The 23,766-nt window shown below is 40.2% G+C and overlaps 1 protein-coding gene and 1 pseudogene across 1 annotated transcript in view; both read right to left on the bottom strand.

Annotated features, from left to right (window-relative positions):
- Positions 1-23,766, bottom strand: part of KMO (kynurenine 3-monooxygenase) — a 52,926-nt gene that overhangs the window by 20,095 nt on the left and 9,065 nt on the right. Inside the window, 6 exon segments of the mRNA XM_021682690.2 lie at positions 1,194-1,359; positions 2,747-2,834; positions 6,228-6,276; positions 13,097-13,186; positions 13,748-13,845; positions 14,125-14,194. Coding sequence (XP_021538365.1) covers positions 1,194-1,359; positions 2,747-2,834; positions 6,228-6,276; positions 13,097-13,186; positions 13,748-13,845; positions 14,125-14,194 — 561 coding nt within the window.
- On the bottom strand, positions 23,082-23,500 carry LOC110574064 (annotated as a pseudogene).

Below are 23,766 nucleotides of genomic sequence, written 5' to 3'. Positions count from 1 at the left end.
GAAGGAAGGAAGGAAGGAAGGAAGGAAGGAAGGAAGGAAGGAAGGAAAGGAGGGAGGGAAGAAGGAAGGGAGTTTTCCTAGGATTGTTTTGGGGCCATGTTAAAATACTTCCAGGTCTGAGTCCCAATGCTATGTCAAAACAGTGTTCTTTCTTTAAGAGCAGAGACTTTTTGTAAACCACTAATCATCACTATTAAATATGAACACCTAGAAAAAATAAATGGCGATCTTAAATCTACGTTAGGAGGCATGACTCCACTCATCTGGGGTAATTTTTCAACAGGATCCTAATATCCTGTAACCCAGGATTATCAGATCCTGGGCCATGAGAACAAGGCTCACCTGAAAACCATAAGACTAGAACTTCAGAATTACTAAATACTTTTGTGACTAGGAGGAAAAAATAGACAATGATTTAATGTTAAAATACAGATTTGACTGGCTGATACAGTTTGGTTATATACCTGGTGTGTAATAGCACTATCACAAATGGACTAGCTATTTTATAGACATCTGAATTTCAAATAGGATAGATTGCATCTGTACCTCAAAAACAGATGTTTTCTATGCAAATCACATTGTAATGAACACTATTTACTTATCTTTACCTATAAGCCAAGATCCTTGTTGCTTTTGTTAGTATTTTAATTTCCCTTAGTCAGTTCCTATATCTATTTACTTATGACGATATAAAACATACCTAGGATGTACTTGCCTCAAGCCACATAGGGTTGAACTCGGGAACTAAGAAATGAGAAAAATGCAATGGAAATCTCTTTGCAACAACTTCTATTCACTTTATTTAATAACTATTATTTGATATAGTCATGAGTATAAGAACTCTGATTGTCAGTATACAGAAAGATTCCTGACCCATTTTTTTCCTCCCAAGAAAAAATAGGAAAATGACATGATTACGTCAGACAAATTCCCTGTGCATTTCCAGTAGGGTAGCTGTGATGCTTCTTCTTTCCTGCCCACTCAAGAAAGCATATCTCGAAGGCAAGGGAGAGAAGTGATATTATTAAAGGGATATTTGCACACCCGACTTATTATGCCTTACGAGGGACTATGACAGACCTGAGAATTCATCCAGACATGCTGCCAAGAACAAGTGCACTAGAATACGTGTCTTCCCTAGTCTGAGGGGTGGGAGGGCTGTGGGGAGGAGCCAAAGAAGGGAAAGGACTTACATCCCCATTCTTGGGTGGGATGGTGAGCTCCATGTACCCATGAGGAATGTACTGCTGACTGTAATCAAAGCGGGGTTTCTTCATGAGGTGACTTCTGACAGTGGAGTATGCTCCATCACATCCTGCAATGAGGTCGTAAGTGACATCTATGGGAACTTTGTCAGATCTGAAAAATAAAGTGGACTATTAAAAAAAAACATTCTAGTGGTAAAAATGATGATGTTCATCTGTTTGGGTATAAAAAAGCAACTCAGGGGGGCCCCTCCTCACTTGTACATATCTGACTTTTGAGCTTGGAGTCAATAGCTATAGAATGAAGATGACAGCCCTCGTCCTGAGGACCGTGTTGCTCACGAGAATGAGAATAGCACCACTGTACTCATTAATAAGGACATGCCAGGCCACGGAAGTGTGACTAAAGCTCCCTGCACAAAGGGAGGGAGTCTCAAGAAGAAGGCAGAGTGAGGGAAGGGACAGACCACAGCATGGATGTGCCCAGGACTTGCCAAGAGCAGTGCATTTAGCTTGAGTGCAGGGTATCGGGAGATAAGCTCAGGGAAAGAAGACAATGTGGGGAGGGAAAAGAGGGAGGAGAAGAAGAGAATTTTGAATGTTAAGACAAGAGGTTTAAATACATTCTTCTGGCAAAAGAGAGAAAATAACTTTTTCCACTGAGCGGGGGTTGATGTAGGAAGTGTGGTAATTTAGAAAAACTCATCTGGCACTGGATTTATTGAACTGGAGGCAGAGTTCAGGAGGGAGGGGACATGGAGAGGACAAGGTGAGTGCAGCAACCTGCGTGTGCAGGCGTGAGAGCCCAGAGACCACGGGCTCTGGAGAAAGATGTAGGCTCAGAAGCCATCAGGGAGTAAGAAAGACTGGGCAGGGGTCATAGATTTAATGGGAGGAAACAGGGAAGAGGGCACAACAAGAATGACTCTAATGATTTGGGTGATAGCACTAGGGAAGTCAGGAGTGCTTGGAGAGAAATAGATGGTGATTTAAGATGTGTTTGAGATCATGGCAAGAGGTACCTGTGAAGGTGTCGAACAGGAAAATAGCATGGATTAGGATTGAAATAAGGACTGAGAGTGAAGAGAGTGAAGACAGAGGCATGGGCTAGAGAGGTTCATTTTAGCGAAGTGAATTTAAAAGTGGTCGCTGAACGGACTGGGAATCCATGACATATCGCAAGAATGGGACATGGGGCTAGGAACTTCAGAGGAAACAGAGGCAGCCCAGGAGAGGCAGACAAATCATTTCCATAAAGAGGAGAGGAAACACAGAGCAGTGGAGGGTCATCTGTTTCAAGGGCAGAGAGTGTTTGAAGAGGATGGCCACCAGTGGTCGGATGCTGAGCCAGGTTCAGAATCAAGAAGAATCACTGGTATTGGTGTTCAGAAGGCAGCCAAGGCTGGTTTTGATCTGAAATCCTTTGAATCCCTTTTAGTAATCATTTAACTCTTTCAAATAAGCCAGAGAACAAAGTTTACAGATCCAGTTCTCTGTGTCAACCCTTCACCTCTGCAGTCAACAGGCTGACTGGTGATTACCCAAGCACTGTGATCACTCCTTCCTCAGGATTACATTTCAACAGCCTGTGGCCAAAGTGCACCTTCGCATTGGGGTATTTCTCAACAGCTGAGGAGACAAAGAAGAAAACCAAATAGAAATACAATTCCAGTTCTCATTTCACTTAATCAAATTGAAATAGTCATTGTTTTCTGAGAACAGTGGGTTAGAGATGTTTATTCTTAAGAATGTAAAAATGAATTACTTAAAATGGTCATTTGACAGCTCTTTGGCAAATGTTCCAGGATAATTTGGTAGTAAAAATGATGAATACAAATCAACTATCCTCATCCTCAAAAAAATAAATAAATAAATAAAAATCCAACCAATTCCATCATGCAAATTTTTACATTGCTATGACAGTTGTCACCCTGGAAAAGAAACAGGCAGCACATATTTTAAAAGTTGCCTCTAACTTAAGACTTTAATTGTGATTAGAAATAGTCAGCCAAACTCCTTTCTCAGGCTATGCCTGATTCTTTATCTCTTTTTAGTAAGTCTCTAGACTTCTGAGTCACGTTGTCGCAAATAAAGATTTCTGATACTAATTCTTTTTGTAATCAAACACTGGAACACTTAGAGAAAAAAAAATGAGCAAGAAGATTTAAAACTTCTCAATAAATAGAATCGAATTATTTGGTGCTTTTTTTATTTTGCCTGCTAGCAATCTATAGAAAGTAGTGAATTCATCATATTCTTGTCATAAGAGTAAAATATTATTTTTGTCCCTATTAATTCTCATGGGTAAGAGGTATATAATTACAGGCTATTTATTGTTGTTAAAGCTACAAATCAGATCTATTTATCTGTGTTTAAGTACTCTTTTGGAAAATAACTTCGGAGAAATCAGAAGTTTCAGAGTTTATCGGAACCACTATGGATATCTTTTATAAACACAAAATGTGTTTGTGGAATCAATCTTTTAAAAAATTAAATTAAATTAAATTTCTTTTTTATTTGGGGCACCTGGGTGACTCAGTCGCTTAAGCATCTGCCTTTGGCTCAGGTCCTGATCCCAGAATCCTGGGATCGAGCCCCTCGTTGGGCTCTCTGCTCATCAGGGAGCCTGCTTCTCCCTCTGCCTGCCACTCCCCCTGCTTGTGCTCTCTCTCTGCCTCTCTCTCTCTGTCAAATAAATAAATAAAATCTTAAAAAAATAAAAAAAAAATTTTATTTAAATGTATACTAATACATCCCAAAGAATTTTCCACGGAACACTAGTCCTGGATATGCTTCCTAATCAAAACCATTTTGTGGTCAAAGCCATTAGCAAAATACTAACACTCTGACCTCCCTGAGCTGTGCGGTCCTGGTCCTCAGCCCCCTGTGGCTAGACTGAATGGAGATGTGTTGTACACATTAGGTTTTGGCAGCTCAATACAAAAAAAAAAAAAAAAAAAAGCCTCATGAATAACTATCTTCTGTTGATTACACATTGAAATGATAATATTTTGTATCTATTAGGTTAACATATATTGTTAAGCTTAAATTCACCTGTTTCTTTTTCGGCTTTTAAATGTGGTTAATATAAAAGTTTAAGTTATGCATGTGGCTGCCATTTGTGGTCATGTCTTGGATGGCGCTGGTCTAGAAAATCCACCATGCCGACCATCAGAATAAAGGCCCTGAGGAATACTGTAAGGAAACTTATAAAACTTGTTTCGTGCAGGATTTATCACACATACTTGACCACATGTCCTTTTCCTGCTTGCTTTGCTTAACAATTATTAACATCCCCCCGCCCCCTGAACAGTGAACCAAGAAACAATCCTACATGGGGTACAGGGCAATGATTTCGTTCCTGAGTCTTGGTGGGAGGGGTGCTGTTCGGTCAGGAGCCAGTGTTTGCCCAGGAAGCCGGCGGCTCACACACTTGTTTAAAGGACTGACAACTGTGTGGAAGAATTCAAATGCCAAACAATGTTTAGGAGCGAAGAGAGTCCGTGTTCACTTTATTCACGTATTTATGGCATTTATGAAATTACACACCATGCAGCACATTCCTAAGGAAAACAGGTCTGGGAGCATCCAGTCTGTCCACCAAGATCAGCTCTTCCCAAGTTGTAGCTCCCACTTGTTAGCAGATGTTTCGTGTGTAATATTGGAGGCACTGACTCTGGGGGTTAAAGGCATGGACTTTGGAATAAGGGCTCAAGCTCCAGCCCAGACTCTACCACTTATTAACAGTGTGGGCTGCTGGGGGTTGGGGGTGGGGGTTCTGGAAGCCTCCTTCACCACCTGTAAAACTGATGGAAGAGTTCCCACCTCATAGAGCTGTTGGGAGGGTTATATAAATCAATGCATATGGAGCACTTAACATACTTCCTGGTACCTCAGTGAATGTTTGCTCTCATTTTTATCTTAAGAAATTCAGAAGATGCTCTAAACAGATTGTCTTAGGTCTGATATAGACTACTTTTTAAAAAGCTGTTTTGGGGCTTCTTGAGATCAATATATCTAGCAACCTATCCCTGCCCCCAACACCTACCCACCCAAAGGATAGTCTTGCAAATATAAGTAAGGAAGTAGGATTAAGAAGAATACTAAGCCCTATTTCTTAAGTCCCTGGTGAATCAGCAGGAGTGAGCTTTGCAGACGACTCCTGCCAGTTCAATTCAATTCAACAGACACACTGAAAACTCACGCTGGGTAGGGGGCTGTGGAGAAACACAGATAAACCACATAGAATCTCTGCTCTCCAAAACTCAGAGGCTGCTGGATTGCATAGAGGAATTGACTTAAAAGATAGTAGAATTACTCAAGTGTCATGCTCTGTGGGGAATGGACCTGATTAGCACAAATGCTGACGAGGAGAAAAAACTGTTACGATCAAGGGCTACCTGGCAGGTGATTGGACTGATTATCCAAGCTAAAAATTTAATTTGCAATCCAGTGGCTTTTCCATTAATGGGTGGGTCTGTAACACACTGAAGTCTTTAGGGCATATTTCACAACTTCCTCTTTTTCAACCTCCTACATCCTCTACTTGGTCTCCCACAAATATCATGAGCCTTCGCCCTGCCCCCTGTGCTCTAGCTTTTAGTCCAGGGCTTGGTTGATGCACCCAGGGATTATTGCAATACTCTAAAGACCACAGCCCTCTTCAGCCTCCAAATACTGCTCTTCATCTTTCTGTAGTGCGGGGCTAATTGTGCCACTTTGCCCGTCCTTCGAGGGTATCTGCTGTTCCTCTAGTCCATGAGTTTTTTGGGGAGTGAGCACTCATTCATTCCAGTGCTGAGAAGACAACAGGAATCGAATGTGTTGAACAAATGATTTTTTTTTGATCAGCAATAAGAGGATATATCACTACTACTTTGTATTGTACATACCCTGCCCTAATAACCCGTAAATAACCCATGAAAAGGAATCGTAAGCAAATCCCAGTAAATCATGTGACAAGGTTAGTTAGGTTCATGCACTTTACTGCAATGACAATTGCGGAATAAGCATTGGACTTACCAGTCAATAGGTCCTTGTTTAGATTTTCTCTGCTTATAGAAAGAATATACTGCAAGAAAAATATAGTAGATACTATTCGCTTCTGGAGAATGGACAGATATGTCTCACATTATTCACTCAGCAATAGGAAATATCTAGCAGAAGGTTGCAAGCTTAATTTTATAGCCATTTAGCTAAGTAGTCTTTTTTTAAAAATAAACACTTTAACCAAATACATACAATGTTCAAGTTTAAACTTAGGCTTTTTAAGGTTTGATACCACAAAAACCAAATCCTCGTTTTATAGCAAAAAAATGTTATTTTCACTAAGATAGTTTTGTTTTAACCACATCTCGTAAATCTCACATTTTCATCTTAGGTCTCCAAATCGAGCTGTTAGAAAAACTTCAGTAATGACCGCATCACTAGAATAAACATACTATTTCCTAAAGAGACTACTTTGAAGGCATTCATTTCAACTTGAAAGGAGTGGGGAGGGGGGCCCAAAGTATTGGTAGAAGTAGGATCAGCCCTCCCTGGGACATGTGTTCTTTTTCTCCGACTTTATAGGACAGTTCAGCAAGGGCCGACTGTTCCCTGAGGCACAGAGGGCACAAAGCCTAGGGCCCACATACTTTTAGGGGTCCATGAAAATGTTTTAATTTTAGTTGATACTAAAGTCAGAAGCAAAAAATATAATGAATATATGAGAATGAATCCAGCCTGGATTAATCTTTATACCAATGCATTCATAAAATGTAATTTTTAATATTTATTGTTTCAGAGAAAGAGGGACCCACAAAGACAAAAGTGCCCACCCAGAGCCCACAAAAGTCATAATGCAGACTTGCAATTCAGGGTGAGTCTAATCTTTAAAAATTTAAAGCATGTGTTTCCCAAATTTAGAAGCGTCACATCATTTAATGCAAATATGCTAATTTATAAATCTTCACCTCATCCAAAAGTAAACATTTAATATTAACAGCTAAATGTATAGTTGGTGTAAAAATAACTGGGTCATGCTACAAAGACAATGACTGAGGAGGGGCTTCCTGTGTCTTTGTTATATATTAAAATGAACAGGACTTCTTCATTCTCTTCCTCTTTGTTCTGTTTTCCAGTCTTCCGTGTCATGAATCACCTCGTTTCAACAGAAACCACACTTGTTATTCAGACTACGTTAGGAAACATTTTAACTAGGAAGGTTCATTGACTTGGGGAAAATATTCTCTCCATCTCAGTTGTGAGGCTTGGTTGACACCTGCATCATCTGGGAATCGATACGCACACTGGTCCTGTGGAGACGGTCCCTGTCATTTCTCCCCGGGGTCCAGGGGCAGCCTTGTGTCATGAGCAAAAGTTAGAGCCTCCCGCATCAAGCCTCACTTCTCCAATGCCTATTCTAAAAGGATGATCTTCTGAAGAAAAAATGTGAATGAGAACAGACAAGTCTTCACGATACATATAAATCAAACCATCATGCTGTTCTCCTTGAACTTATACAGTGATGTATGTCAATTGTTTCTCAATAAAACTGGGGGGAAAAAACCCCTCATCTCTGATGAAGGCTACAAAGAAATAATTCTCATATTCCAGCTCCAGATTTCCTATCTGGATCGCTTTATCGAATTTATTTAATTTATCAAAACAAAAACAGCTACAAAAAGAACGCTGGTTTCCAGCTGACAGCCATACATCTCAAATAACAGCTCAAATGACTACAATTTAATCTATTTTATGCATCATTATTCAACCGTCCTTACTCATCATATTGCATTTTGTACAATTCTGTGTATTCTTCCCAGCCATGTAGTAGAGTAACTGACCCAACACAAACTGGCTGCTTTTGCCACTTCGTGACTCAATTGGACTGGACAGACTAAATTGTTTCAAGTGAACCTTCACAAAGGTCCTTAATAAAATCAAACAGTAATTTAAAAAAAAAAGAACAAACAAGTGAGGAAGTATAAAGTGGCCCTCGTAACCAAAAACATTATTAATAAAACCTAAAGGAAGTTGGATATGTAAAACAGTAGTTGCAGCACAGACTTTTTTTTTAATGTTATGTTAGTCACCATGCAGTACATCATTAGTTTTTGATGTAATCAAGTATATTAGAAAAACAAGTTTCCACTCTATATCCTGAAAGCCTGCAAATGGGGATGTTTTCTAGGAAAGGGGTGCTATTTCTCCACTTGGGGCATAGGAGATTAGGGGCGAGGATTGGGGAGCTAGGGTGGGTGCGGGGATGGGTGACATAGGTGAAGGGGATCAAGGGTACACTTCTTGTGATGAGCACCTAGTAATACAGGGCATTGCTGAATCACTGTATTGTACACCTGAAACTAATATAACGCTGCACATTTCGCTGGAATTAAATAACATTTAAAAAATATATTTTTCTGCATCATTAAAAGGAATTGGGGAGCTCTGACCTGCTCTGTGTATCAGGGAATATTTTGACAGTTCCCAGGGCAATTTGGGAGGGAGATGGCAGGAACCAGCAAGACTGAAGAGTCTGACCCTGGCCCGGGAGAAAGGGCAGAGAAAACAGGTGGAGGAGGGAGGCTTGGAGAAGGGGCGAGGCCAATAGAAGATGGGCTGCCTGAGGATTTGCCGAAATCCTGGGGTCACGGAAAGGGCTTTGCACTTCCACAGGCTGTGGAATTGAGCGATTCAGAACAATTTTATGTTGTTCTTAAAGGAAGCTCTGTGTCCGACCGTGTTATAAAAGTAACAATGCAAACCAAAGAAAGAGAGGTGGCTGCAAATTAGCATTAACTGAGTTCTTAAGAACTGAGAATGGCAGGATCCGTGGGCAAGTGATCATTTCCTGCCTCTTCTAAAGTATTGAAGGCCCCAAATGGGAACTCCCACCAACACCTTCACCCTCTTGGCCGTCAATGGAGAGGGCTCTGCCCCCTTCCCCCTTCCCTGGTGCTGGGGGTAAGGAAGCCAGTTTCAGGCTCAAGTCCAAGTCACTCTGCTCATCTAACTTTCCTGATATTCCAAACCATGTCTTCCTCCTCGGTCTACTCACACTTTATTGGTTCAGTCTCTGGGGAGGTGAGAGGGGGGATGATGTCAGAATTGGTCTACTTGGCTAATTCCCTGTGAATCCAAGACAAAGGTAGGACAATTACTATGGTCCCTTTCAATTTAACAAAAGCAAGAGTGCAACTAATGAGGCCCCTCAGCGCTCCTGGGAGCACCTTCTACACCGTGGGGTGCTGGCCACTGTGCATGAGGACACCCGCCTTGCGTCACCCCTGATGTGGACCTCGTGTACCCATGCAGCCTATTTCTTCATCAGTAAAGCAAGGCGGTTGGATCCAAAGAGCCCAAGGTTGCTGATCTCTGTAAGACTGTGTTATAGTGAAAGTACGTTATGAGTTTTCTTATCCAATACACACTTGGCACTTAAAAGTTTACTTTTTTTTAGAATTCTGGTCTCACCCAACTCCCCTCCATAGATGGACCCTCGTTTAATTGGGAAAGCGCTATTTTGGCGCAGATTTAATATTTAAACAAAATGTCTGTCTCAAACCTCACTTTCTCTGTGAGGTCTCTGAAAACTAAACCTCCCTCTTCTCTGAACCACACAGCTGAGCATCACTCAGAAGAGTTCTTTCCATAAAAACCTGACTACCATCTGTCCTCACGAGGTTGCAAGCTCCTCTCTGGTCCTCAGTAAGTAGCGCAAGCACGGGGTGTGGTGCACAGGTGGACAGTTGTTTACGGAAAGGATACAGTATATATGTACAGCTTACACTGGCCCTGCGTGTGTAAATCTTCTGTTTCTTTCCTACAGCACCACGCTCAGTTTGGGGCCGATGAAACAAGACATATTAATTATCCAAAAATGCTTATCTGCCTATGGATGGTCAGTAGACTTCCTTCCGCTTCCTTCTCCTGCCTGGCTAATGCATTAAGACTCTGTACCTATGTTTTTATAACACCAAAATCAGTGGGCTATTATTCGAGAATGTCACTAAATGGAAAATTTTGATCCTTCCCCATCAACCCCCACCCCACATTCCCATAGGCGCTTAGTTGTTGGAATGTTTTACTGTTCAACCACTTTTTAAGCAAACTTTAATTGTAGTAAAACACACATGATACAACATTTACCATCTCAACTCTTTTTAAGTGTACCGTTCAGTGGCATTCGTTACGTACACATGGCTGCGCGACCAGCTGAACCATCCATCCACAGAACGCTTCATCTTACACATCTGAAACTCTCTACCCATTAAACAATTGCTCCCCACTTCTCCCTCCCTGCAGGCCCTGGCAACCACCATTCTGATTTCTTTTTTTTATGCATTTATCTACTCTAGATACTCACATAAAGGTACTATGGCATCTGGGGGCACCTGAGTGGCTCAGTTGTTAAGCATCTGCCTTCGGCTCAGGTCATGATCCCAGGGTCCTGGGATCGAGCCCTGCATCGGGCTCCCTGCTCCGCGGGAAGCCTGTTTCTCCCTCTCCTGCTCCCCCTGCTTGTGTTCCTGCTCTCGCTCTCTCTCTGTCAAATAAATAAATAATTAAAAAAAAAAAAAAGGTACTATGGCATCTGTCCTTCTGTGATTGGCTTATTTCACTTAGTATAAAGTCCTCCAGTTTCAACCATGTTGTAGCAGGTGTCAGGATTTCCCTTTTTTTTAAGGCTTAATAGTTTTCCAAAGCATGTTGTATAGAAAAACCTCCCCTTCTCCTCTGGGGAGTGTCTTCTTTACTCTCACTTACTACCACATGCATGACACTTGACACCAGATGTGGGGGGTCCTCCACCAAGCAATTTTTCAGTGACACAAGCTGGCTGTACCACAATTTAGCTATTCTGACACCATCTACCTGGAGATAGCCTCAGATCCCAAAGGTAAGGGCTCAGTCCCATGAGACTGCACCCCCCCACACACGCACATCGAAGGCCAATGGCAATGTAGCTTGTACCTAGGTTTCTACCCAGTTGGCTATAAATCACAAGTTCCCATGAGGCCCTCTTCAGGTTCAGTGAACTTGGTAGAACAGCTCACAGAACTCAGGAAAACAGTTGATTTACTGTTTATCAGTTTATTATAAAAGGATATGGTCAAGGGTGCAGATGAACATCTAGATGGAAAGATGTGTAGGGCAAGATATGTGTTCACCCTCTATGGGTATGCTACTCTTCTACCAGCACCTCTGTGTGTGCACGATCCTGGAAGCTCTCTGAACCCCATACTTTTGGGATTTTTATGAAGACTCCATCACACGGACATGATGGATCATTAACTCCACTCCCAGCCCCTCTCCCCACTCTGGGGAAAATTCCAAGCTTCTAATTATGTCTTGGTCTTTCTGGTGACCAGCCCCCATCCAGAAGCCCACCAAGAGTTACCTGATTATAACAAAAGATACTCTTATCACCCAGGAAATTCCAAAGGATTTAGGAGCTCTGTGTTAGGAACCACAGTCAAAGACCAAATATTAGAACAAAAGATCTCCTAGTCCTTTAATCATTTAGGAAATTACAAGAGTTTTAGGAGTTCTGTGCCAGGAACCAGAGGCAGAAACCAATATTTTATTTTCTATTATCTTACATACGTGTACACCACATCTTGTTTATCCATCCATCCATTGATGGACATTGGGTCACTTTTGCTTTTTGACTGTTGTGAATAATGCCGCTATGATCACGAGGGTTCAAATATTTCTTCAAGTCCCTGCTTTCAGTTCTGTTGGATATATACCCAGAAGGAGAACTGCTGGATCATATGGAAATTCTGTTTTTCATTTTTGGAGGAACCACTAGACTGTTTTCCAAAGCGGCCGCACCATTTTATATTCCTACCAACAATGCGCAGGTGTTGAGTTTCTCCGTTATCTTTCCCAACACTAACTATTTTCTGTTTCCCTTTCTGTTTTCTGATAGTAGCATCCTAACAGGTGTGAGGTGCTTCAAGCATCACACGGACCTTGTTCCCATGAGCACCTGTGCTTTATCTCTTGCTGCCCAACACGTGGTCCACGGACCAGCAGCACAGACACCAACCAGGTGTATTTAGGATGCGTAATCTCAGCCTCCATCCTGGCCCTACAGAACCAGACTCTGCATTTTGACAAGATCCCAGTGGAATCTGAGAATTGCTGATCTGCCTGCAATGGGAGCTCTGTGGGAGCTCAGAGACAAAGAATATAAACCTCACTTGCGTTCTGCCCTTAATAAAATGAGGCCTTGTTGGATGAAGCAAGTTGGGTTTTTCTCTAGTTGATAGATGTTTGGTACATTCATTCTCTCTCAAAGAAACAAACTTAGAAGGTATAAATATTAGATAAAAATACATACTTTCCCCAACTCTGTGTGTTACTATGTAAAGATAAGAAGAACACAAAGCAGGATAATGGATTTTCTTTTGTAAACTACATCACCATCTGGCCTCTGTTGTTGTAGAAGTTATACAGCACTGAAAAAATTTCTGGTTCATTCTATAAATTCCATTATAATTAAATTTGGGGCAAAAGAGTCAGTTTGGGGAAAACCCTCTAGAGTTGTTCTTGCATTTTATGCTTGACAATAAATACATGGTAATCTTCTTTACGTAATTAAAAGGAGATAGGAGAGAAAGGGTGTCCCAGGACACCATGAGCGATGCATACAGGCAAAAAAGAGCCTAATAGTGATGACAACGTAACTAATTCCTATTGAATGGTTATTAGAAACTGGGCCCTATTTTAACGGCCTCCTGTCAATTAACTTGTTAACTAGTATATGTTTCTGAGTGGTAGGCTGATACAGGCAATGTCAAAGATAGGTCTAGAGAGGAAAGGAAGGGCCAATGAGCAAGAGTCACATTCCAGACATTAGACTCAACTGCAAGCAAACACTATCTTCAGGGTAAACCAACCTGTGACTTGGTCCCATAGGGAATTGCAGACTTTTTCCCTGAAAGAGAGTGAATCATTCTTGCTCTCATGGGGATGCCTTGGGATACAACCTGAAATAAAACCAGAAATATCAATTTCAATTACCATAACGTGGCATCATGCAAATAAGTTAGACATCGGTTTTAAAATGTGATTTTTCAAATATTTTCAAAAAATTAAAAATTAATGCAAAGGATGATGGGAAGCACAGTACGATGGAAACAATGAAAAGTATGTTCCTGCAAATCTTAGGTTTTGATTTTTTTTTTAACCTTTAGATTTTGGAATTGACTTAAATTGTATCTGGTCTAAATCACGTATTACAATTAAGGAAAATGGTTCAGTGTCAAAGAGGTTATAAGTGATTTTTCTCATGATCACAAAAGAGAGCAAGCAATGCATGAGGAGGAAACCCCAGGACTCCTGAAGCCCCGTGCGGAGTGTTTTCCTACACACACATCTAAGGAAATTTGTATCATCCCAAAGACACATTATCAGCAAAAGTACTCTCAGCAAAATACATTACTTCTGTTCACATTTCCAAATGACACGCTAGACAGTGAGAAGTTTGGCAACGTTGTTGGAAAATGGCAAGTATTATCTTTTACAAGGAAAATGCATTAACAAGGTACCTGATCTTCCAGGCCAATGGCGTTCAAGGCTTGTCGTCCTCTATAAGAAAGGGCCAAGTTAATGCTTCTTCCACGTGCAAATTTAGCCACTCGGATATCTAAGACATTGAAAGTAGACTCTGTATTATACCTCAGGACAGGCTAAGCATATAACACCTAAACAACTGGTGCAATCAGAACCAAATTAAAAGACGCCTGTTAGCTCCCTTACAGAAAACACTAATAGTTGTGATTTTGTATTAAATTAAATTTAGATAGTTGCAGTTGCAAAAAAAAAAATAAGTTCCTCTTTCTAAAACACTTCTTTTTAAAATCTAAAGAGAAAGATGTCAGAGAATCAGAATTTTCACATCTCACGAGTTTCAGTCTTGTCTTACCTTCCCTAGCTTCATAGACATCAACTTGGAAATTCCTCTTTGCAAGGAAGCATGCATTTAATGATCCAACCTAGGAATCAAAGCAATTTATTTCATATTTTTATCTGATTCCACAAATATAGGGAAATTTTACTGGCAAAATGCAACATCACGTGTCATTGTACTTGTATTAGTCTTGGCTGTCCAGTTGATTTATTCAATCACCAGCAGAAAACATCATTTGCAAAAATAATGGGATAAACTCAAGATTAAATGGTATGATTTCAGAGGTAGCTTTGGTGTTTTTCTTTTTTAACTTTTTTATAGTGAGATATAACTTTATACAGAAAGATCACAAAATATGTACAGTTTACATAATACTTAGAAGGCAAACATCCATATAACTACCAATCTGGTCAAAAACAGAATATCACTGCCAACCCTCCATAGCTCCCACCACCTGCTCCCCAGTTAATGATCCCCAACCTTTCACCTAGGAGTAAATGTTATTCTGAGTTTTGTAATAACCCATCCTTGCTTTTGAATCACATAATTAGAATCACGCTTGTGTATCTTCTCTTCTTTAACTCAACAAAATGCTTCTGAGATGCATCTATATGACTGTACATAAACTCCAGGCCATCCACTTTCACTACTCTATGATTTTCCATTGCATACAATCTCACAGGTTAATTAGCTGTTCTACTGTTGAAGGACATTTGAGTTGTCTCTGGTCTGAGAATATTTTTCACACTTTTATTGAGATATAATTGACATACAACATTGTATAAATTTAATGTATACAACACAATGATTTGATAAATGTATATACTATGAAATGATGGCCTGGGAATATTATTAACAATGCTGCAGGGATGAGATACCACCTCACACCAGCCAGAATAGCTAAAATTAACCACTCAGGAAACGTCAGATGTTGGCAAGGATGCGGAGAAAGGGGAACCCTCCTACACTGTTGGTGGGAATGCAAGCTGGTGCAGCCACCCTGGAAAACAGTATGGAGGTTCCTCAAAAAGGAGCTACCCTATGACCGAGCAACTGCATTACTAGATATTTACCCAAAGGATAAAACATAGTGATTCGAAGGGGTACGTGCACCCCGATGTTTATAGCAGCAATGTCCACAATAGCCAAACTATGGGAAGAGCCCAGATGTCCATCGACAGATGAACGGATAAAGAAGATATGGTATATATATATATATATATATATATATATATATATATATATATATATATACACAATGGAATATTACTCAACCATCAGAAAGGATGAAACCTTGCCATTTGAAAGGACATGGATGGAACTAGAGGGTATTATGCTAAGAGAAATAAGTCAGAGAAAGACAAATATCATATGATTTCACTCACATGTGGAATTTAAGGAACAAAACAGATGAACAGAGGGAAAGGGAGGGAAAAATAAAATAAGATGAAATCAGAGAGGGAAACAAACCCCAAGAGACTCTTAACTCTAGGAAACAAACCAAGGGTTGCTGGAGGGGAGATGGGGATGGGTAGAGGGATGGGGTAACTGGGTGATGGGTGTTAAAGAGGGCACTCGATGTAATGAGCACTGGGTGTTATAGGCAACTGATGAATCACTGACCTCTACCTCTGAAACTAATAATACACTATATGTTAATTAATTGATTTTAAATTAAAACAACAACAACAACAACAACAACAAAGGGTGGCTCAGTCAGTTAAACGTCCAACTCTTGATTTCGGCTTAGGTCATGATCTCAGGGTCGTGAGAGCAATCCCTGAGTTGGGCTCCATGCTGAGCTTGGAGCCTGTGTAAGGTTCTCCGTCTCCCTCTCCCTCTGCCCCTTCCCCTGCTCACTCACTCTCTCTCTCTCTCTCTCATAAATAAATAAATAAATAAATAAATAGCAATGCTGCAAAGAATATTTTTGTACCTGTATTCTGATGCACACCTGCATAATTTCTCTCTAGGATTTTATACATGGAAGCTTAATCCCTGGTCAAAGGTTTATGTATCTTCACCTTTATTATGTCAAACTGTTTCGAAATTTTCTATCAATGTGTTTTCTTACCAGCAGCTTCTGAGAGTCTGTCTTTGCCAGCACTTGGTGTTCTCAAACTTTTAAATCTTGTGGTGAATGGGTAAAATAGAAAGGTGTGTGGTTTTAATATGACTGATTGCTAAAAAGTTAAACTCTTTTTCATATATTAACTGGCTATTTGGATCTCTTCCTCGAGGAAGCCTTCCTTGAGTTCCTTGAGTTTTCACAGTGCTACAGGCTTTTCCTTTGAAAAATGTTATGGGTTGAATTGCGCACCCCCGAGCTCATATGGTGCAGTCCTAACCCTGGTACCTTAGGATATGACCTATTTGAAGAGAGGGTCTTTACAGAGATAATTAAGAAGTTAAAATGAGGTCATTAGGATGAGTCCTAACCCAACTGGTGTCCTTCTAAAAAGGGGAATTTGGACACATACAGAGAGGGAAGATGATATGAAGAGACATGGGGAGAAGCTGGGCAACTGCAAGCCCAGGAGAGAGGCCTAGAACAGCCCTCAGGAGGAACCAATATGCTGACACTTTGATCTTGGACTTCTAGACTCCAAGACTATAAGATACTAAAAATCTGTTCCTTAAGCCAATTGGTTTTTGGTACTATGTTATGGCAGCCTGCAGAAACTAATACAAAGAGCTTATCCCAGTTGAAAGTTCACATCTTTAGGGTAATTGTATGGTCAATATGTCTACCCCACTGGGCTACAAAATGGTTTGCTCACCATTTGATCCCTAGCCTCTACCATTGTGTTTGGAACATAATAAGTACCTGATTAGTATTTGTCAAATGTATAAATGAATGGTAGATATTACATTTTTAAATAAAATTTGTAATGAAACCAAGTCAAAACTTATTGAGCATTTATTATGTATGATTTAATCTACTAAACTTTAGGGATCTAAAGGCTATCCAGCTAAGTCCTTGGGCTCAATAACACCTAATTCAGTTAAGAAGAGACAAATAGATAAACCAATCAATGCTTAGCAAACCACTTTTGAGTATGAAGGCCCACTTTTTATGTAAACATTTTACAGATCCCCAGCATTATTTAAATTTCTAATATGGGTTGGTTAAAAATATATATATAATGAATTTAATCATAAAACATTTACATATACTGGGGCACCTAGGTGGCTCAGTTGGTTAAGTGACTGACTTTGGCTCAGGTCATGATCTCAGGGTCCTGGGCTCCATGCTCAGCGGGGAGTCTGCTTGTCCCTCTGCTCTCTCTCTCTCTTTCTCTCTCTCAAGTAAATAAAAATCTTTCAAAAAAAATTTACATACACTTTAATAATAATTATAGTTGACTCTTGAACAACATGGGGGTTAGGGGTGTTTGACCCCTGCACAGTCGAAAATCCACCTATAACTTTTGACTCCTTGAAAACTGCTAGTAGCCTACTAGTAGCTAGCAGCCTGTTAACCAGAAGCCTCACTGGTAACATGGTAATACATATTTTGTTTGTTATGTATTATACACTGTATTCTTACATATAAAGTAGGCTAGAGAAAAGAAAATCATAAAGAAGAGAAAAATACATTTATATGACTGTACTATATTTATTGAAAAAATCAGCACATAAGTGGACCCTTCACAGTTCAAACCCTGTTGTTCAGGGTCAACTGTGTATGTTTGAGTCATACAATTTTACTCCATTTACCCAACATTTTGCAAGCCTATAGATTGAGAGACATTTCCTAGCAAAATAATTCTGGACCCAGAGGTGGAAATCAATGATAAAAAAACATAAGGAATAAGTACTTAGAGAACAAACCAGAAAAGGATAAATTTTGCTCTGAGGGATGCAATAGGGCAGACTCTATTTTTCAGAGATGGTGATAAAAATATCACCCATCCTTCAAGCTCTTCTGTAGTTACGACTTTGACACTCCTTCATCAAAAGATGGAGTTCATTTCTCCATTTCCTTGAATCCAAGAGGGTCTGTGATAGCCTTGATCAATAAAATGCAGTAGAACTGACACTTGAGCTGTTTCTAGGCATGGTCCTTAACTGGCCTGGAAGCTTCTGCTTCTTGCCTTTTGGAAGCCGGTGATCATGTGGGAAGAGTAAATATCTCTAGGCTGCCATGTAATGAAAAACCCAAACCACAGGGACAGGCCACTTGCGGTTGTTCTAGACAAGAGCCTCAACTGAGCTCTTGACTCACCACCAGCCCATACCAAGTACCTGCCGTGGGAGTGTGCCAGCTTGGACATTCAGCCCGCTCAAGCTCTCAGGTGATTGCACCCATATGTCAGACCATTCTCAGAACTGTGAGGCATAGTGATAGAGTGTTGTTTTAGGCCACTAGGTTTTGGGGTGGTTTGTTACACAGCAATAGATAGCCAGAACAAAGGGATTGGTAAAACAAACTCCATGGAAAACAGTACTTTTCAGTTGAACTTTGAAGAGTGAGACTATTTTGACATCTAGAGAAGAAGCAAGTTGACAAAAGAGTAGGAATCCTTTTGGAAATTTAAAAACAATGCTCAAGAGATACAGAAAAATTATTATTTGAAAAATATTTATTGATTCCCAAGTATTACAAGATTCCTTGCTAGGCATTGAAAGTGATCCAGAGAAAATAGCAGCCCTCAGGAAGTTCACGGTCCTGTCTAGGTCTTCATTTTTTCTAATATTATTTGTATATTTGTATTTAACACATATATATTAATTTTTTTCCTATGTGCCAGCCTTGTGCTAGGTGTTAAGGATACAACAGAGAGCAAGATATACCCAGGCTTCTTGAGGGGATTCCAGTCAATTATAACACAAGATGATCAACAATAGGAGAGGACAGAGAAAAGACCCTCAAGCCAAATTACGGGTGTGGAGTGGGATAGGATATGACTTCCTGGAGACCACAAGAATGCACCAGCTAAGGGTGGGTGAGTCAAGAGGAGGGTTTTCTAAGTAGAAGGCACACACGATAAAGATTAAAAGTATCTACTAGAAAGAAGGAACAGAGAAATCGAATTTAGGAAATAATAATGCTCATGTATGGTAGCCATGAAGTGGTTGTTATGCCCAGCAATCTACTCTACCTCATCTTTACAGCCTCATGAAGGAGGTACTGTTGTTATCTTGTCTTATGGGTACTGTCATCGAGGCAAGAGAAGCGAAGTGGCTTACCTAAGGTAACACAGCTAGTGAGGGCTGGAGTTGGTGTGAAGATTCAAGTGGATCCTGTCTGGTTCCAGAACGTGAGCTTTTTATCAATAAATTAGAAGAGTGTCTGAATACCATTGAAGACACAGTTGTAGATGAAGACTGCGAATTTATAGTGGCACCAAGATGTTAGGTTATGTTATATTTTTTCTTGCAGCCTGAATTTCTATGCAGAGGATTGGAACCAAACAGGGTGGGGTTTTGGCCATGTGGATGGGATGGAAAGCAAGGACTTGAAGATTTTACTTGGACTGATGGACAGTAACTCCAAGTTGGATGAAATGGAAGGAAGACAGAGGAGGGCCCCTGAACAGGGAGAAGTAGGAGGTCCCTGTGAAGAGCAGATGTAGCAGCAGGAACTGAGGGAGGAAGTTAGGAGGTTTTTAATCAGAATCTGAGGTCTGCCTCTATTATCTTAGATGGGGCAGTTCTGTGGGATGACGAGGTCCAAGTCCAACATGGGTCATGGGACTTGGAGGCTGAAGTATGGTGGAGATGGAAGATATTGGAAGCATGTAGTTCAAGGATGAAGAGGCTAGAGATTCACATGGGTCAACAATGTGAACTTTGATAGTCGCTCAGGGTGATGGCAGTGCTGGGATATAGATAAAAGATGATGTGAACGTGCTGAAGTCTTCAGGACTGGGGGGAAGTGACTCAGAGTTTGACTGATGACAACAGAAGGGAGGATGGCTTTGGAAGGTAAGGTAGCAGCGAGAAGTAGGAGACAAGAATCACAAAGATAGATGGGGGCACATTTGGGAGGTGGGAGGCCTCAGAGGTTCTCAGCAGCTCCCTGGTGGATGTGGGGGCTGAGGAGAGGGCCGCGCACTAGGTCAGAGTTTAGGGCCTATTTGTCAGTCCAGAGGCAGGCACAGGCAGACCCGATTCCTCTTTTATTTCCTCCAGTTTTTACTCCTCTGCTCCAAGACACCTTGACACCTAAGCACTTATGTTTGGGGTTTTTTTTGTTTGGTTTGGTGTTTGGTTTTTTGGGTTTTTTGTTTTTGTTTTTGTTTTTTAAATAATCCAGTGGTTCAAGCTTGAGCTCCTCTCACCATTCATTGATACTGTGGCCACCAAACTTTCTTCGTATCATTCAGTTTCTGTAGACTGACGATAGTTATTTTAAGAACTTAGTCCCTATTTAAACCATTAAGTGTGTGGAAAGGTTTCAAATTTAATTTTTACAAAGCAATCCACATATTTAATATTCTGTAAGGCCAACCAAGAAATCTATGCTCAACCATTTGGTTAAAATAAATAAGCCAGGGTTGGGGTGGGGGATGAACAAATGGATCACGAAGGATTTTTAGGACATTGAAAATACTCTGTATGATATTTTAATGGTACCTACATGTCATTACAGATTTGTCCAAATTCACAGAATGCAGCTCAATGTACACTATGGACTTTGAGTGATGATGTGTCCATGTAGGTTCATCACTTGCACTAAATATCCCACTTTGGGGGAGGATGCTGATAATAGGGGATGCTGTGCATGTATGGGAGCTGGAGATATTGGGAAATCTCTGTATCTTTCCCTTAATTTTGCTGTGAACCTAAAACTGCTCTAAACAAAAGTTATAATAAATCAGTTTTCCCTGTGCAGCCACTCCAGAAATTATGAACACATTAATTGTTAGCATTTGATGTGTCTGAAGAGATCATGACAAATTGTATTCATTTTAGTCCCTCTATCTGATTGCTTTCCTTTCAATTCCTCAATCTGAAGTGACTTCCTCTCTGATTGCTGGTATCACTTTCCCAGCAGTGGTCAAGCTGTCTCCACTTATTAATAGCATGACTTGGTGCCCAGCACAGAACACTGTGTGTCTCAACAACTTTTCCATCACTTTTCACTCCTTTCCAGCACAGCCCTAGAGCCTTTTATGTTTCACTAATCACAGCTCCTTTGATTTCACCACAGGTGATTTCCCCTGTTAAGCACAAACATCTTAAATCTCTTTCTTCCTTCTCTGCTTTCTTCCGATTTATGAAAAATTGCCCGTCTATCTACATTCCTTCCATTTGTGTGTTAAAGACTATCTAGTAAGGGCAATAGCAGTAACAAGTTTTCATTAAGGAAGAGAAAACTGGAAGGCTACAGTGAAGTTGATACAATAAAGTTAATTTCTCCCAAAGGCTATATTGTTCTGTGGCATTTAGAAAACAATTAAGGAGACAAAGGCTAAATGGAGTAAGTCTCCCTGAAGGAAAAGAGAGAGGCTTGAGAAACTTCTCTTTCTTTCACAGCACATAATTCTCACTGTTCTTTTTCTGGTGGAGAGCAGGACGGGGAAGGATATTGATCAGGAGACCAACAGGGTCAGGAATGTTGGAATAAAGCTAGATGAAGTAATTTGGAAGTAAGATTAAATATAATCTTGGTTCATGAAAAGTCAAGTGTTGGAGAGAATGAGGGCCTGGAGGAACTCTTACACATTACTAGCGATGACCTCTGACAAATCTACCTTGTCTCCTCAGGGCGTACATCCAGGAGACACATGCCAGAATGTTCAGAGCAGTACTTTTCACAACTAACATACAAACAAAAATACTGGAAACAACCCAAATGGCCATCAGGGAGGAATGAACAAATCAATTATGGCATATTCACACAATGAAAGGCAGTAATATGAATATTTTAGTAATACTATAAATGAAAAGAATAAGTCCCAGATGATTTCATACTGCATGATAGTCTAATAAGGATGAGTAAAGCTAAATCACAGATATACATATATACATAATTTTTAGAAGTATATATGCATATTATTTATGTTACAGATATGAGATAAATATATCACACATACATAAAACCTACATATATACATATATATATACATATATATATGCAAGAGAATGATAAACACGAGATTCAAGGCAATGCTTATAATGGGTGAGGGAGAAGCACAGAGGTTGATCTAAGTCACCAGCAATGTGTTAATTCTAGTGTTGAGTGGTGAGTTCAGTTACTGCTGCTGCTTATTATTATTAATAAACAAAAAAAAGTAAATAAAAGTCTTCTCCAAGACCATGGTATGCTCATAGTATGTTCTGAAACAAAGACTATAATTCCAATTCTGTGTAACTAAAGTTCGAGTAAAACTAAAAGAAACGAATACTGGTAGATATTATATAGGTCCAGCCAGAAGGATTAGTAACATGGCTAATAAAGTGCTTTTTTTTTTTTTCACACCAGAATGGGCAAATATTGCCCAAGTAAAATTCTACTGTTAAAGCTGAAACAGGTTTAAGGCCATTCAAGTTCAAGCACAGAGAAACTAATCTTTCAGAGCCCCATCTATTTTTGTTTGAAGAATGTGATCTTCCTTCCAACTTGTGGTCTTAAACTTCTGTTTTACAAAATCCAAAAGGAAAATACAGAAGAAATCAATACAATAGAGGTTATAGTAAATAAGAGTAACATACAAAGCTATAATTAAGATGAATTAAAGAAAGCCAATATATTACAATTGTAAAACTTGCTTGTTACTTGTTGAATCAGTCCTACACTAGAAGTTAGGTAATACATACAATTATTTTCAAGTAGATTACTTTATGTTGCTCTAACGTGTTCTCTTTACCAGTGCACTGTTAAAACTAACCAAAGCTCTACACACGTGTATTCCCTTACAATAGCAGCACACACTACGGCTACCTGCAAAGCTGTCATTCTCAAATGACAAATTTGAATGAAATTTGGTGAATGAAAGGAAAATAAATTGGGAAATTGGTGAATGAAAGGAAATAAAAAGCAGAGAAGTAACATATTAAGGAGAAATAATGGGAATTAGAAGATTCATGCAGTTCAGCTCTTTTAATCAGCCAGCCAGCTTGCTAGCAACAAGGGATGGTTTCTGTTGAGGAAGGTCATGTGCAATGGGAATGTGGTCACCAGTGACCTCTGATCCGGAGCTGCAGTGGGAAGCTGCTTGTTCTTCATTTTGGCTTTAGCCATATTGTAATCCCCAGAATCAAAATATTTTTGCCCCTTCTGTAATCATTTCCCTAAGAAATCTGAACCTCCAGGCTTTTGTCCCAGATGAGGATACCTTGCTTTTAATTTTGCTTCTTCAGCTTTCTCTGGACTAGTCACTTTATCTTCCATTTCCTTCTGCTCCTCCGCGGAGGCTGCCTCAGGGACTTCCAAGGACATACGGCTCCCTCTTACCCTGCTTCTCCAGCTCTGCCACGCCGAAGGTACTCAAGTGCTTTTTCCGCTCTACCTTTATTTCCCCTTCTCACTTTCTATAAAAGGGGCTTAATCGGGACGGTCAGTGCCTTCTTTAGTGGTTACGCTGGCAAGAAGGCTAATTAGACCTAAAGATATAAAAGGAAAGGAAAATGTGTGTACACCATTGTGAGCCCACCACAAACTCTCAGTTAAGGCTCAGTTGGCTTCTGAGCATAACCAGACATGAA

Source organism: Neomonachus schauinslandi, chromosome 6 (assembly GCF_002201575.2).
Source record: "Neomonachus schauinslandi chromosome 6, ASM220157v2, whole genome shotgun sequence".
NCBI lineage: Eukaryota > Metazoa > Chordata > Mammalia > Carnivora > Phocidae > Neomonachus > Neomonachus schauinslandi.
Note: the sequence above shows the minus strand (reverse complement) of the source record. Positions and strands in the feature narration are given on the sequence as shown.